Source organism: Thalia democratica, chromosome 1 (assembly GCF_965202585.1).
Source record: "Thalia democratica chromosome 1, ktThaDemo2.hap1.1, whole genome shotgun sequence".
Lineage (NCBI taxonomy): Eukaryota > Metazoa > Chordata > Thaliacea > Salpida > Salpidae > Thalia > Thalia democratica.
This window is the reverse complement of record NC_139165.1, coordinates 65,478,014-65,495,868: the sequence shown is the minus strand read 5'-3', so window position 1 is coordinate 65,495,868 and position 17,855 is coordinate 65,478,014. Positions and strand designations below refer to the sequence as shown.

The 17,855-nt window shown below is 25.4% G+C and overlaps 1 protein-coding gene across 1 annotated transcript; it reads right to left on the bottom strand.

The window, feature by feature from the left end:
- Window positions 1-12,325: 12,325 nt before the first annotated feature.
- LOC145828534 (putative protein phosphatase 2C T23F11.1) lies at window positions 12,326-17,584 on the bottom strand. The gene is made up of 6 exons (XM_082936293.1): window positions 17,412-17,584; window positions 16,727-16,876; window positions 15,829-15,968; window positions 15,309-15,534; window positions 15,028-15,173; window positions 12,326-13,976 (listed from the first exon to the last, which is right to left on the bottom strand). Exons 1-6 carry the CDS (start codon window positions 17,512-17,514, stop codon window positions 13,776-13,778), a joined length of 966 nt encoding a protein of 321 aa, XP_082792419.1. The 5' UTR covers window positions 17,515-17,584; the 3' UTR covers window positions 12,326-13,775.
- Between the last annotated feature and the right edge of the window lie 271 nt (window positions 17,585-17,855).

Genomic DNA, 17,855 nt, shown 5'->3' with positions numbered 1-17,855 from the left:
TAAGCTCATTGTAATTTGCATTGTCAAGTTTAACTCTTTTCTTATTAAAAAGAGTTTTGCATGTTGTCAGATTTGCATTTAACCATTGTGAAAGTTTTAGATTGAATCTATTTTTGTTTGTCTATACTGTTTCAATCATCCTAAAACCCTCAATTTTCAAAAATACAAAAATGCTGCGTTTTTTTGAAAGCTCGTAAATACATTCCATTTTTTTATTTATTCCTAGGCAAATCTTCAACTTACAAATTATATTTCGTCCAAATAAGCACACAGCCATTTAGTTTGCCCTGTGTTTACCAAGTTTTTTCATTGTATGTATTATGATTTAATTTTGTGATGTTGTTTATTTTCGTATGTATTAAAGTGTTGTATAAACGATTGTAATTTTTTAATGTAATTTTTTAAGGATTACATAGAAAAACTTGTAATTTAAGTAATTAAGCAGTTAATAAAGTACTTATACTTATTCAGACTACGTAGAACTGTGTAAACAAACTAAAAGTTAAAATAGAACAGGTACTACATTGAAAATTACTGTTGTAAACTGGTATATTAATTAAAGATATCGAAATTAAAGTTTTGTTAATGATAAATTTACTTCTGTTTCAAGATTTTATTTAGACAAACAGTATAGTTTCAAATTTAACCCGAGAAAACTATAAAATTTTATTTTAAATTTACACAAAAGTTTTTAATGATTATCTTCATTTAAAAGAACTTAGTTGTTAAATTTTAATAACCTGTAAAAAATAATAAGAATAAAGTAATAATAGAATTAACTTAAAGAAGTATGTATCTATGTATAGTAATTTTTTCTGAGAGCAATAATTTAAAATATACTACAACAGATTTGCTACAATACTTTAAGTTGTAGAATTAAACTAAAACCTATTTCAATTTTTTTTTGTTTATTGTTTAGAAATAGTTTAACTGTAAAAGACGTTTTAAGAAAAGAATCAAAGTATTAACAATGAATCATTAAAAAATTTTTTATTTAAGTCACATTTAAAGTAAAGGTTATTCAGAACATTAAACTTAATGTTATTTATGATTAAAGGTTATGATGTTTTCTAAACAACCCTATTCGCTTTAGTTTGTAACTCCAGTTAGAGCTTCAAAGTATCAAAATTTTAAAACTTTATGGTAGAATATTTCACGTTCATTCTTAACGTTTCATGGCAAAATATAATTAACCAAGACAGTAAAACTCATGTGTACAAATACAGCTTTCATAAAAATAAGGATCTCAAGTTTGTAGTAAACCACAGTAATCAGTAGATTTTATTAATTGATTTTTATTAATTTTCTACAATAAAGAGTTTAAGCTTTTTTAATAAAATAAATTTTGAATGTGACCGATTTAAAAAAATTTTTTGTTGAAATGAATAAATATTACATTTTCACTATAATGATTTTCGTAAAATAACAACAAAATGTTTACTTCATACTTAGTTAAAAATGTTTAGATTATTAAAAAACAACCTGGTTTATGTTTTGATTGTAGAAGATAAAATTTGAGTTTGACAAATTATTTAGACTAAAGAATGATTGTTGATGTATTCATTTCTCATTTGTATTTGGAAAGTTTGTCGAAGTAAAGCAAAACGCTATTTAAACTTTTATAGAACTAGCAATAGTTAAAATTAAAGTTTTTGTTGTTTTGTTATTCATGTGAGTAAAAAAAAAAAAGATTTAAAAGTTACTGTTTAATAAACTACTTAAGAAGTTTTATTCATTCTAGACTATACATATGTCAAAGTATGAATAAACACTTAAAAATTGTTTGAAATTTATTTGGAAAATAGCTTTTTCAGACATTAAATATTAATTTCGTTAATACTGCAGCTTCTTGATTGTTATACATTTAACTTTGTTTTTTAATTTTTATGAAAGAAAAACAATTGTATTTAATTTTGTGGTTTTCAAATGATAATAGCTTGAGTTTAAACTGTTAGTTTTCCTGTCTAAGACTATATTTTTAATCGTATCTACAGTGTTTTACTCTTTAAGCTATAAATACAAACAGTTAATCTAAAATTGTCCACATTTGATATTTTTCATAAAAAATAAACTAAAACTAATATAAGTGTTTATTTAGTTAAAAATTAATTTAAACTTGTTTTTTTTTAATAGAACGAACAAAAGACCTTCGTTTTTTCAAAAAACACTTAATGATTACAATTTAAACGATTAAAAACTTTGTTTTTATGACATTTTGAAATTTATCGATCTGTAAACACTTAAGCATTTCAATTCTTATATTTATTAATGCACTACAACACGTTTTAAAAAGATACTTTAGTATGTTTAGTAAGTTTTATAACTATAATTTAATTAGTTATATACTAACATATTTTGAACGACAAAATAAATCGCTGAAAAAGTTTGGTCCAAGGACTTGGTGTACGAAAAAACCTTTCGGTTATCTAGTCATACTATTTGTTTTAAATTCAAATTAGTATATGTTTTACTTATTAATAACTACTTTAAACAAAAAAAAAACTTGTTTTTTCAAAACTATTTGAAAATTCTACGAAATTAAGTTATAAAAAAGTTAAGTTCCAAAAAAACTCAAATATTACGGCTTTTTTATGTAAAAAAATCAGTCTCATACTCTACCTTTTGCAACGATAACCTTTAATGGGCAAAAGTTAATGTGTTACATCATATTTAATTTTACCTACCTAATTTTTAGTTATCTTTTAGTTAATCAAAAAGATATAACAAAAACTATCTTTTAAACAAAAAAAAACCTTCTTGACACGCCATTTCAGAACAATCACGAAACTTAAATCTCAACAACAAAAAGCCAACAAACATGAGATCACTGCCATCAGAGGGAACCCACAGTCAGTTGTTAACAAAGCACAATAAACTAATAGTATAATAAATGAACGTTGATAGACTGTCTAGCTATTTTACTCCTATAACATTAATAAAAGTTTGAAACTTATTTAACTAAATTAGACTTTCTGCATTTTATACAGTTAAATTAAAATATAATCTACAACAAGTGAAAAAAAAATAAAATTTAATCAAGTTCTGAAAAACATATAAATAAAAATAAATAAATAATATAGAAAACAGAAAATCACACGTATGCATACTACCTACAAATTACCTAAAAAAATAGTTTTCCGTATGAACCAAATAAAACTAACCAAACATAGGTAAGTATTATAAATTAAAATAATTATATAACAAATACCAAAAACAACTAGGCGGTATTCACACGCAACATAAATTTAAAGCATTCATTATTTACTAAGTAAAACAGCTAAACAAAATTTTTTGTAGCTGTATTTAAACTCACCATTTTTAAACATTTTAGATGAAGCACTATTCCATAATTTAATACCCAAGTACCTATAGCAGTTTAGAGCAAGCCCTGTTCTAGGTCTTTTAATCATAAAGTTGTTATTTTTTGAACGTCTGTTATTGTGTGTATAAAGCATACTAATTGTAGGAAAGCAATTGTGGTCGGTCGACCTAAAATCTTCTCTAAGCATCAACTTATAAGTTTGAATTTTAAACACCTCGTTAAATTTCTTAATACCAGTTTTCAGAAACAAGTAGTTTGTGCAGGCACACAAAAAACACTTCTTACAATTATTTTTTGCATACCAACAATTGATAACTTTAAATTGTAACTAACAGCAACACAACAAGCACATATACAACACTTAATATGCAGTAAGACCAAACTATAATGCAAAATTTTTAAAGTACTTGTACCTAAATATTACATCAATTTTGAAATCATCAAACAACTTCTCGAAAAATTAGATTTAAGCCAATTTTGATGTGCCTTCCAATTTAGCTTGTCGTCTAATACGACACTTAGATATCTAATATTTTCACTCTGCTCAATCACAAAAAAATGCTCACCTTAAAACTGGGTTCTTTGATTTTTTAGTTCTAATGAGTTGTGAAAGCTTTTTTTTTGAATAACTAGTACACAATTTATTTTTACACAGCTAATTCATCAGTTTTCCTAAATTTCTATAACAGCATTCACATGGTCAGAATCACAACGATGGTAACTCAAGTAAGCATCATCTGCAAACAACCTCAATTTAAAAACAATAAGCTATAGTCATATCCTTTATCTACACAAGAAACAACGATAGATCAAAACAAGAACCTTGAGCATTCTAACGTAAATTATTTTACGCTCATAAAACAATATTATTTATCACAGTAGACTGGATTTTATCTTTTAAGTAATTTTCAAGTAAATTTAACATTGAGCACCCTTAAGCTTTGATATTAGAGTTTTATTTTTAACTGTATTAAAAGCGTTTTCAAGAACCAAAAACACAGTTCAGTTTACAATTTTTTCAACATCCTTAATAAACTCTCCAATAATCTGATTTACTGCTAACTCAATCGTGCTATTTTTTTTTAACCATATTGTTTACAATCTAGTGAACGTTTGACAGAAAATAACTACCCAGTCTCTCTCACACTCGAAAATTGAAAATGATTTGAAAGTTTTAGAAAAAGGAGATAAAATAGAAATTGGTCTATAATTATTAACATTTTATTTTTACCGTTTTTATAAATTAGCACTACCTCAGCATATTTAAGAGACTCAGGAAACACATCAAACTCTACACATTTATTATAAATAAACTAAAAAGTATAGTACTGACTACTGGTTACTAATTTAAAAATATTTTCACATTAATAAATACTATTTTAATAAAATTACTTTGACTACATATTTAAACTAGTAATTTTTATAAATGTTAAATGTTAGTTTTTGTAAATTTTAGTTTTATTTATTTTGTTTTTAAACTTTTTATTTAGTTTTTAAGTTAAAACCACTAAAATAATTATATAAAGTTATTAGTTTTACTAATATTTATTATTTACCTCTGTACTTAAAAACATCTTGAATTTAAAAGCTGTAAGCTTAATTTCGATCAATTTTCTTCAATAATTTAGTTTTGCAATTTGTACATATTCAAATCGGTAAAGATTTCTACCGGTTATTACACCAAAATACTACTTAGTACTTACCTTTTTTTTAAATTGATTTTGACATCTTGATTGATTTTACTGAATGTAAAAGCATCTGCATTTATAAATACTTAATCTAGTTTTCTTATAAGCTAATCTTAAAGTTTTTTTCAACTCTAAATTTAGGTAAGCACTGTGTTGTGTTTGTACGTTATATATGTATTTTTATATTACACTAGTAGTTTTTTTTGAAATACTACTTAGAATAAAAAATAAAATATAAAGTTTTTTTTTATCAATACTAGTTAAAAACTTTAATAAGTATATTACAAGCTTTCAAAGTTTTAGAATTAAAAAATGTTACAAGTTTCAAAAATGTTTGTTTTTATAATATACTTTGCTTAAACTGTATACCAAATAGTTTAATAAACGACGGCTAGCTTTAGTTTGTGATAAGACTTTTAACATTTAGTTTTTATTGTTTTCAAAGTAGGAAGTAATTACATTATTTGGTTAGAAGTACAGACTTTAATAACATGCTAATGTAACGAATTTAGATACTTGATTTAGAAAAGTTTAAACAATAAAACTCAAATATTTTTGTATTTAAAATAAATTAAAAACATTTTTGGAAGTTATTTGAACAAGTATCAAGTCTATCGAAACTATATAGATTAGTTCCTGATTAAAAAGTTTGTAGAGACTTGACTTTAAATTTTCACTTGTGTTTTCAATTCAAAAAAATTATAAACATGTCTAGTAAAAAACAATTAGAGTAGGATACAAAAGTTGTGCATTTTATGTATGTTTAATGTGTTTGTCAATTAACTAGACTAGTTGTGATATAAATAACTTTTTAGTAGTGATCACCAAATTGTAGTACTCGGATTCGGATCCGTATCCGCCGGATCCTAATTTAGAAATAAGATTCGGATCAAGATCCGGCCTAATCCTAGTTTCAAAACAAGATTCGGAGTTGGGCCCGGCTGGATACTAGTTTTATGAATCCGGTAGATCACTCTAAGCTTTTTGAATTATACTCAATTATAGTTAAAAATTGAATGGAATTTAAAACTGTTCAAAATGATATCGAAATTAAAATTTATTAGGACATAAATTATACAAGTTAGTAATTTAACAAACCGAAGACTTGAGAATCTCAAGTTGAGATAACTCAAATCTAAGGCTGTCATTTAATATTAAAAACATAAACTATTTTTATAATTTAACCTATCTACTAATTATATCCCCTAGTTAATAAAAATATACTTTTAGATTGATTTCTTTTACTAATCTAACCTATACAAAATACGTTATTAAAAAACATACTTATTAAGCACAAAAACATAGCTAATTAATATACAACAAAATAAATAAAAATTAGAAATGAAACAGTAAATACTGACGCAAAAGCGCCTACACAAACTGAATACATTTTTCTTGATTTCGTTTAATGTTATTATAAATACAAGTGAGGCAGAGAAAAGCAAGCCAATTAGCGGATAGTTTAAACTAATGAAAACGTTTTGAAACCAATAAGTCAGGGTTCAGAAAAATGTATTCAGTTTGTGAGGGTGCTTTTGTAAAAGAGCAAGCAGTTTAAAGTTTGAAAAGAGTATAAGTTAGTATTGTCAATAAAGCTATCTTTCCATTTGCGGTTACTTGTGTGTTTAACTTCGGTTTTTCTTTTTTGATTAGCATTGATTCTAAATTATAAAGCTTAACTCGAGCTCACCTATAGAAATTGCAGATAATTCTTAATTTTTTAGATTTAACATGGTATACATTCATGAAAATGATCATTAATAGCAATAAAAATAGCAACTCTTCGAAAAATGTGTCCCGATATCTTTCCTATGTAGAAAATGTTCCGTTTTTTTTTAACACTTCAGTCTAATACTTCTGAATATTATTATTTAAACACTATTTTTTAATTATGGTGGTATTATTTTTACATTGTGGTTTTCAAAAAACAGTTAAACTTGTTTTAAAATATTAACAAACTATTTCCTAAGTAGATAGTAGTAAAATACGAACATTGATGGGCTTAAATTTTTTTTGTAATTGTTTAAAGATAAATTGTCAATTTTATGGTTTTTAAGAAAACTCTTTCTTTCGATTGTAGTTTGTAACTTTTAAAAGTTCTTCTTTGAAATCGACAAATCTTGTACAAAAGTATAATGCTATACCTATATAATAACCCACAGACTTACATGTGTTGCTTTAACAGCTAGAGGAAGATTTCGGTACCTTTTTCATGCTAATTTATTACTGATTAGGTATCACATTTCGTTTTGGTTTTTTTAGCCGTAAGGTTTTTCCTTTTATTAAAAGTCTGCTTAGAAGTCAAGTAATGTTACGTAAAATTTGATGCTTAAAATAAAAGAACATAAAAATCCTGCAACTAATTTACATATATCACAACAAGACTTATTTTTAAATCTATACCCTTAATCCTAACCGAATTTACCAAAAAATATAAATTAAATTTAAAAAAAAATCATCAATTAAAACTTGATAATTATAAGTTTACATCTTGTAGTTATTAGTCTTGTTTCGATATATAAAAATTAGTTGCTGCTTTTTGAATACACCCAAAAATCCAGCCTAAATGACCAAAAACTAATTTAACATAAACAAATGAATTGATTGGAAAACAAAAAAGAAAAAGTATCATAAGTCTAAAACTGAAAATAAAAGTTACTGTTAATCAAGCTTGAATACCTAAAATATAAAAATAATAAAAATGAATAATATTATTAATAGTTATAATAATGAAGTGATTTACTGGATCCTAGTGTTCGGATTAGGATCCAGCCGGATAATGTCTTTTTGGTTTTGGGTCTAAATCTAGCTGGATTTTAATTTCAAAATATGACTCGGATCCGGCCGGATGTGAAACTAATGGATTCGTTGAATCAATACTTTTTAATAGTTGTATTGATAAAAGGTCTGCTTATTATCCTAGTAAGTATGATTATAATATGTTTTTATACTGATGAATATTTTGCAGAACAAAAGTTCTACTACTAGGTTAGAGGAGGGCAACAAATCCGGCCGGCTAAGTGAAAATTACCGACTTACCAGTTGTGGAATTTGGCCCGTAAATTTAAACCTATTTAAGAAAATTCCACTAGATAATTTAGAATTAGTAATGAAAAGCAAGAAAATGTCGTATGTCTCAAGACGAAAAAACAATGTTTCAAAATTAACAAGATGTTTGAAACTTACACTAGGTAGAATAAAAATAAAAAGGTCACATCATACTAGTATTTTGTCAAAATATGTTAAAAAACTGAGTAATCTTTGTATATTAAAAGAAATTGAAATGCTCCGGCCTGCTAAAAACTATAACTTTTTACATTTTACCTGCCGAAAGAAAACGTTGCAAACCCTTGTATAAGTTAGAATTTTAAATATGTGTGCAAAATATTAAAGAAGACATATTTTATTTTAACTTTTACACATTCTTACAGTATACGTGTTTATTATTTTTGTAAATAACTCCAGCTAAATAGTTTTTGTGAATGAACTAGTGATTGTAGCGTTTTTATAAAACTATTAAGTTATTGACATAAAATCCTTTTTACACATTTTTTTCAACAAACAAAGCTTTGCTTGGAATGTATTTAAAAATTTTAATGTAATTATAAACACAATTTTTTTTTTAAATTAACAAGAAATAGTGAAATTAGGAACACTTACATAACTATTTGACACAATATTTATATTTAGCAGAAAAAAAGCAAAAATTCAAGATTTTAAACTAAAGTTGTTCAATCTTTTTATCTGCCAGGCCACATTTCGAACAAAAGTATTTACACGGATCATAGTTTTTTCTTCATTATTTTTTATAAAGAACTACTTTTTTAAATAAGCTCTTTATATTTCAGTAAAATGAGAAATGTCTTTTAGTTAAGACAAATAACTATATAATAAACTACTATAAAAAGCAAATTATAGTGAACAATTTTTTTTCCCTTGTACATATAATTAAAAATTAACGAATTAAACGTAATAATAATTTTAAAACCAAAATTAGTTTTTAATCTTTAACTCTTTATTCTGTTAACGAAAACTGCCGGCTACTAAAAGAACCACGCAATTTACTCCCGTAGATTTTAATTTTTATAATTACTATATAATTTATTTAAAACTAATTTTTTATGCTCTCTACAATGGCTAAAATTACTAAAATCTTGTTAAGCAGGGAAACTTGTTAGTTGTTTATAGTAAGCTGTTCAAGTTTATATGTGAATCATATAAATGCATATTGAAATCTTTAAAAATAGCTATAACATTTCTTACTGTATAAAAGTGTAAAAAAGTTATTATAAACTAATCTAGATAAAACTTATATCCGATAGTTTACTTTAAACCGAAAATTCTAAACAGTTTTTTACAAAAATACTCAGTCAATAAAATGTTACTTAAAAAGGGGCAACAATGTTGTACGTTCCTGATAACTAACCTTAGTTTTTTGTTCAAGCGTCATAGTCATTCAATTGTATATAGTTATTTTAATAAGTAAACTTTTGTAACTAAAAACTTCAATAGCATAACACAAAAAAATATCGATAAAAAAGTAAATATACCTTAGGAAATGTTGACATAAAATTAAACAGTTTTTTTTATGGTTAGTTGAAAGCTTTACAAGTTTTTTAAATAAATTATTTTTGTATTTATTTAAGAGCATTTTTACACGCAACTTATTTTAGCTCAAACGTTGAAGACACAATCATTTAAAATTTTTAAATATCTAAGACCGAGTATACTTTTAACTTGCACATTTAAAAACTACGGTCTATGTACAACAACTTCAGAAAAACTAGATAGACTGTGGTATTACGTTATATTTCTCAACTTCAATATAATAACATTTAAATATTTTAACACAACTGTTTGTGTAATGACCAGCAAAACTTTAACAAGCTGTTAATAGAACTACTTTCTTAGTTAAAATAGTTCTATAGCTACAAAACTGTGCAAATAATTTTCCACAACAGGGTTGATTAAAATAAATGACTTCTATAGTAACTTAGTGTTTAAATATTTGTTTAGACAAACACGGAATAAAAACTGTCGGATAACACAACAGTGAAAATAATAGCTTAAAAATGTTTAAGCTTGCAACTTTAAAATAGGTAGAAATGTGATATAAATCGACAGTAAGAATATAACAAACCTCGCTTATCTTTGTAAACTTAATGAAACCTCGAAATTTAATTAAGTTTACTTTTTTAGTTATATAGACGGCAATCCTTTTTTAACGTGAAACAATTTTTATATTTTAAGATAAAAAAATAGTCGTAACAAACACTAAATCAACGAATATCACCAAAAAGGTGTGACAAACAGAAAAATATGGTTTTTATTTTGTTAGACAAATCTGCATAAGGGAAAACTTAGTATAGGAATTTTCAGATGTGCTTAGAAAAGCAGTTATATAAACAGTAAGCTCACTAGCTACTTAACTTAAATATTAATAAAAACTTACGAAGACTTATTGAATACATTTTTGAATTAAAATAGTTCTTTTTTACTCAACTTTCTATAAATGTGGCTCTCGAACAAATATTTTTAAGAAAAATATATCTTATTTATAAAAGGCTGCTGTTTCCTAAATTAGAACTATGCTACATATTAACCGTAATAGTATTGTAATCATTAAATTACTTCTTACAGACTTATTATATAACTAGCTTGGGGTTATAAAACATGTCGACAAATGATAAGATGACATAAAATAGTTTTTGACTAGTATCAGGGTTCGTGCGCGAAATTTTTTTCATTTAGCCTGAATGAGAACAATTTAGCCTGACATTTTTTCAAAGTAAGTAAAATCCCCTTTAGAAGTCAATTTAGGTATTGGTAACTACTTGATTACTACTATTGTAGTCTCTGACTTCAACCAGCTTTATCTCAAAAATATTTTGAGCATTAAAAATCTGCAAAAAGCAACTCATAGCTTAATTACAAGTCAATAAAATAAGACTAAATTGTAAAAAAGGTGATTTGACCCCCTTATACCCCGTGCATTGTCGTGTTTTATTAAAATTTAAAATGAAACGCTTACACGAGTATTAAGTATTAAAATAAGCAAAAATGTTTATTATAGTATTTTGACTAATACTTAAAGTGATACATAATTATAGATCCTAAAATCTAAATAAATACAGTGATTGTTGACGTCGTATCGGATTTAAAAAGCTTACACTTAAATAAAAAAAACCTTAATGTTTTGTTCTTGTAAAGAAAAATTAATTATACCTAAAATTTGTAATCCCACAAAACTTAGTACTTATATCTTAAAGCTAAGTTTTAGTGTTGTGAATATCTCTTATAACTTTAAACAAACAGTAAAACAAATGAATAACTGCTAAGAGTTTTAATCTAAAAAGTATTTGGTATAGTGCCTTTAAATTAGAAATTAAAACAGTGCAACTAACTAAGCTCTGAAGAACATAGCTGACGTAAACAAATTCAAACAAACAGCTAAGTTGTTGAACTAAATTGTAATGTTAAACTGTATTTTTTTTTATGAAGTTTCATAATTATGACGTATATAATCTACTCAAAACAAAATAATGAAGATTCTTAAAAACTTTTTAGATATTCAACAAAAGGTCTTAAGCATTTATATTTACAAATATTGACTGATTTTGTCTTTAATAACTAAATCTTTGTTTAGAAATATATTCACATTTCAATTTGATCTTAAAAAGATTTCTCAATTTTTTCTAATCAAAAATTTTCAAGCATTTGAACTGAGAAAAACTGAGATTCTCAAACTTTAAAATAAAAAAACTGATTTAGCCTGACGTTTTTAAACTTTTTTCAAAAAAACTGATTTAGCCTGACTTAGCCTGACGCGCACGAACCCTGTAGTATTCAATCTTAATTTTAGAAAATTTTTCTTATTCTAAAAGAAAGTATTAAAAACAGCTTTTACTTACATTATACTAACACTCATACAGAAGAAGACTTAAATTAATATAAACATGTTGGTTGTTATAAGATTTTATTAAACTTTAAATTATTATGCAAGTGGTTTTTAATAACTTAAAAAATATCTATAGAAATATTACCGTTGTGTATATATTGTTTATATTTTCTATATGAGTATTTGAAATTCATTTACATTTTGATGTGATTTTGATGATTCATATTTGCAAGAAGTTTTCGTTTTCCTTTTTTTTTTGGATTTTCAATATTGTTATAAACATATACTACTTGTCTGCTGGTTTTCGTAGCTTTCAATAAAAACTATTTATAACAAAAACAAAAAAACATTTTTAATATATTCAATTTATTTATAGCACTTCAAAACAAACACCAAAAAAATTGACACGGAATGACTAAAATTTGATAGAAAACTATTAAGTAAGCATGTCATCGTTAGTTGAAGAAAAATAGTACCAAAACAAAACGTTGCATATTTTGATACTCTATACTATATTCACATATAAATTAATAGACTTGTTAACGTTTGAGTAATGAAGAGTACGCAAATTAAATAATTAGCTTCTTTATTGCTATAGCTTAAAAAACTTTAAGTAAATGCAATATAAATTATTATGCAAACAAAAGTAAACATTTCAACATTAGCATACATTAGACTGGGTGTTTTTTTAACGACTTTAGTTGTAAATGTGCATGACTGTAAGAAGCAACAATTAAATTTAAACTATATATACTGGAAGAAAAAAAATATCAAGTCTGTGTACTGGTAGTATTTTAATTGATACTATAGCCTGTTTAATCGATTAAAGCATTTTCATAATAACTTAACTGCTTTCGAATTGTGAAAAAAAATGTTTTTGTCAACAAATTATCAGAAGCATTTAGTTTATATTTTTTTCAAAGAGGCAACAATTTTAGTATAAAGTAAGCACTTTAAATTTATATGAAAAAATAAAGCCACCTCAACAATAAATATCCTAATCTCTTTTGTAAATTTCTGATTACAAATCACAGTACTTATAATAAATAAAAGTATAGCTAACGGGAATTAAACTCAGTTTGTAAATAAATAATGGCTATGCGCTTTTAATACTAGCTATAATAACTCTATCATTTCAAATGCACTATTATGTAATTTGAATTTTAATAACTTCGCCATAAATGTAATATACAAATCAAAACAGAAGTGTCAGCAATTTTAGTTGTGTAAATAATTCTGAGAAATAGAAAAAAAAAATGATTCACAGGTTTTAGAGCTTAGATAAATATAAAAGATTGTTTAAGTCAAAAATTTGAGTTGCAGATGCAAGTTAATAAGTTGCGAGTTCAAATTTTTGAACATATTATACTGGATGTCACAAGTCATACTTATATCAAACAGCTCTAAAAAACAATTAAAGTTATTTAATTTCATGGCATCTATCATTAAGTTTAAAGAATATTTTTGTATGTTATTGATAATGGTTATTAATATTATTGTCATCCGGATACCAAAAAAAGAGGAAATAAATAAAGAAAAAATCATCCTATGGTGGAAATAATATCATCTTAATAGAAGATAGTGCTGTGTAGTTATCTTATATAATGCAGCACTTGGAAGTAATGTTTTGGCTAGATGAATATTCCCAGATGGTGTGTTTGATATAATCAACTATCCTATAGAAAATTCTTGAAAAAAATGAACTTATCTTTGAGGCACTTAATTAAACTAACTTGTCTGGAAATTATTTAAAGTTATTTACAGCTATGATGTGGAACAAAACTTATGCGCCTAGTTTTAGCAAGAAATCGAATGGAATTCTTTGGGTTAATGCATCGTGAAAAAAAAAAATAATAATTTAACCGAATTACAAAACACTGATGCCGCCTTTCACAAACTCGGGATAGCTTTCAATGAGGCAGTTGGGGGGAATGAGGTTGCTGTTGCGGGGATTTTGGCAGCTGTGCGCGTTCTGCTTGAGCACGGCCAACACAACGCTCATGTTGTCAGCTCCGATGCCGATGTTGGGCGAATCCGTCAGGCAGTAGTCCATCAGTTGGTTGCAAATCTGTTAACATCATTTAGTGAAAAAAAGTTTTACAACTAAAATGTAACCCTTGTATACGTATTTTTTAACCAGTAAGTAGAATTTCAATTGACTACACCATGAGTGAAAAAGGCGTAATTTATTTACTAAGGAAAATTTGAACAAAACTGTATATTTAAACGTTGTTGAAGAAATATCAAAAGAAGTTTGTTTTAAATTATAGCTGAAAATTTCTGACTACAGTTTAAAGTTTCTTTAACTTGTAGTTTAATATTATATCTTTTTAAGAAGAGTCGTTTTTAATTTACTAAACTTCTATAGGAACTAATTATTACCTCAAATTCTTTATAATTGAGATATAAAATAATATTTGTATCTATTAAGGTCTTAACTTTAGCTTTAACTACCCTACATACTTTTTTCAGCAGCATTATTACCATCTAGGTTTTGTAATAGTTTTTCAAATTACCTCAATAAACTTAACACTGAGAAAATTTATAAAATTAAAAGTAAATATATTACTAAATTCGAATATTAAGGATTTTTTTTAAATCTGCATTACATTTTTTTCTAAAAAACCAACCTTTTCTGTTTGATTTGTCTGAAATTTTTACTTTTTGATATTAAAAAAAAACACAAGAAATTTTTCAAACTATATTATTAATGCTTCCTAAAAACTTAAGAAATCTAGCTCAATAAATTGTACGAAGATGTTTTATAGTAAATTTTCAATTTCAAAATAAAATTGACAATAAAAAATTGTAGTGTATTGTTTGTATCGGAAACTTTTACAAACTGACTTTATCTCAATTATTGAATTTTTTATGTTAAATAAAAATTGATTTGTAATTTATACTTTAAGCTTTCATACATTAACGAAATTTATTCTTTGTAAAAATGAACATATTTTCATAGTGCACTTAAACTTATTTAGTAGATAAATTTATAAAAGTCCTAATAGAATATTTAGACTACAGATTATGTGCAATCCTTATATGAAGTTACCAAAGACAAAAACCTAATCAGTATTTTACTAAATTTACAATTTTTCATTAATATTAAACTATATTACCGTCTCAGGTTCAATGCCATCAGCAATTTTCTCTCTAACAAAAGTAACCACTTCAATGTTTGACATGCAATCCCATATTCCATCTGATGCAAGTAGAATAAACTCATGATCTGACGTCATTTCTTTAACTATTACATCTGGGTATGCTGTAATAACACAATGACTATTACCCATTGCCCTTTTGTTTTATTATTTTATTAAGCTTTTAAATGTGTTTTAAAAGACTTAAAACTAATTCAACTGATAAGTATAATATTATCTAAATAATAATATAAATTTACCAGTGACAATTTGATCTTGAGCTCTCTTATCAACGTTTTTCTTGAATGAAAAGTCACCGAAAGCTCTTGACAATGCAAGGTTGCCATTCACCCTGTTGTTTTCCACAAAGCCGCCTCCATCCAAAATCCTTTCTTTTTCTCTAAAATGATTGGGCTTATGATCAAATGAAAGAAGTTGAGGATGACCTCTGACACTTGCTATTGCTCTCGAATCACCAGCATTTGCCTTTGGAAAAATTCATTCTCTTTTACTCAAATTACTTTTTAATGTGATGGCAAACAGAATATATAACTATAAACAGAATAAAAAGAGGTAGTATACAAAAAACGTAACTCTCAACATTTAACAAAAGTTTAATATTAAGAATTTATTATTTTTAAACTGATTAAATTAAAGTGACAATGTACTGTTTATCTTAAGGTTAAAAAATTATATATGTTTTGAAACCTTGAAATTAACAAGAAAAATGTAAATAACAAAACTATATTTTAAAAATTTAATGAGTTTTGCAAAACTCACACAATAAATAGTACTGTCTTTCACTAGCACACATACTGCTGTTGATCCTGAATTATCTCCCCACATTGCTTGATCTTCTTTTAACTGCCAATCTAACATCATGAAAGCACTTTTCATTGCTTCAGGAATAGTTTGTTCTTCTGTTTAATTTGTACAAATTATTTTTACTAATCTAATAAAAGTCTTTAACTACTTTGTTAGAACTAGTTGAAATAAATTAACAAAATGTAGCTAAGCAGTTTATAAACAAAATTTCTGCAAAACAGTGTAATAGCTATTTTTATAAACATTGGGTCAGTTATAACAATATCATAAACATAATCACTAAAAGAACTTTTCAACCTGAACAATAAATAACTTAAATCGGGCGTGGGCAGGTATTTAGTGGCTGCAAACCAAAGATTTAAAATAAAAATATTTGCAGGCCACACATATAGTTTTAGTTTTTACTCTTCATAATAAACCTTAGAATATCTAACATAAGTTTGAAAACTAGTGTTCCTGGGCCGCATCCAATATATAACAAAAATATGTAATAAATACATGAGGAATTTGTAAAAAAAAATGAAGGTCAATAAAAAAAATCTGAGATTTAGAAAAAAATAACTAAACTAGCTTGATTAGCCTAGGTGTGTGGCAACCCTGTCAGATGGTTAAACTTAAACAATTATAGTAAATCATTTGTTATAAGTTAACATAAAGGTTTGATAGATCAAACCTTTATTTAACTTGAGCTTGTCTCTCAGGACATGTAATTCCAGGCTTTGGCCTGATAGACTTACACCAATGTTTTCTTTGATCATTTATCATAAGTAATAAGCAAATAAATAATAAAAAATAACTTTTTGTATTTAATTTTAATTGTTTATAAATAATACAAATTTAGAAAAATATTCACTTTTGTTAAGCTGCTTTGAAAGAATTGACTCTATGTATCTACTTGCATACTGTGAAGTAGCAGCCCCACCATGCCCATCAAATACTGCAAATAATGAACAATCCTTCTCATTATTGTAACACAGCTTATGTTGACATGCATCTTCCATGTCTGTTTTATTTACAAAACCTTTTTGTATTTCTTTAAACTCAATATAATTTAATATATTATGTATATTAAAGGGATACTACTTGTGAAGTCTTACTACTAATGCTATGTTTTGAAAAGTACATTTACAATAGTTTAATTTTGATTACTAATTTAACATGCAAACTTTTTCCAATAATATATCTATATAATATATGTTTACTACCAAAAGTTAATTTTGCTTTTTCAAACAAGAACAGTCAATAACTTAAATGAAAAATTTAACTTTAAATTTTAAAATGATCTGTTTAAAATTGTAAGTAAGTTTACTCTATGACATTTTTATAATAACTAATAAAATAAAGTTTAAATTTATTTTTTAACTAATTTATGTACTTAATTAAACTAAATATATCTAAATGAATAAAACAGCTCTATCTATTTCTTTTAAGTGCTAATAAATTGCAGCCAAAATAAAACACGTAAATTTGATTTTTTTTAACACAGAAAGATTAGAAAAATTGCCAGAAAAAAAATTAATTAAAAATAAAAAACTGACGTATTCTCCACCCTTGCATTGAACAGGCAGCAACTTGTATTTGGTCATTTTCATCTTTATTTACTGCTTTCGATGTAATAGGTTCACTTAATGATTGACCCATGATTCTAATTTTTGCTTAAGGAATATAAGTAATGAAAACTTGCAAAAGTATTAAACCAATACGACCTATGTATAAGCTGTTTGGATTGTAAACTTTAAATTTTTCACATTTAAGATAAAACTTTAAACTATAGTTGAACACTTGGTCTCTTAAGTAAAAATAATATAAAAACAATACTTACCATTTAAAACATATTGCTAATTTTTTTTTTATTAAATGTTTGGTTACAGACAACAAAAATAAAATGGATTCATTATAGAACACACAACAGTTTTTTTTGAAACATATACACTTGTTAATATTTTAGTCTTTATAAACAAATTTGAAAAATATATAATACA

Excerpts from the sequence above, each read along its gene's own strand:
- LOC145828534 (XM_082936293.1), bottom strand. The coding sequence starts at position 17,514 with ATGGGTCAATCATTAAGTGAACCTATTACATCGAAAGCAGTAAATAAA. Across the intron at positions 15,969-16,726 it reads TTCAAAGCAGCTTAACAAAA|AAGAACAAACTATTCCTGAA; the intron begins GTGAATATTTTT and ends CAAATTAAACAG. Across the intron at positions 15,535-15,828 it reads AAGACAGTACTATTTATTGT|GCAAATGCTGGTGATTCGAG; the intron begins GTGAGTTTTGCA and ends ATTTTTCCAAAG.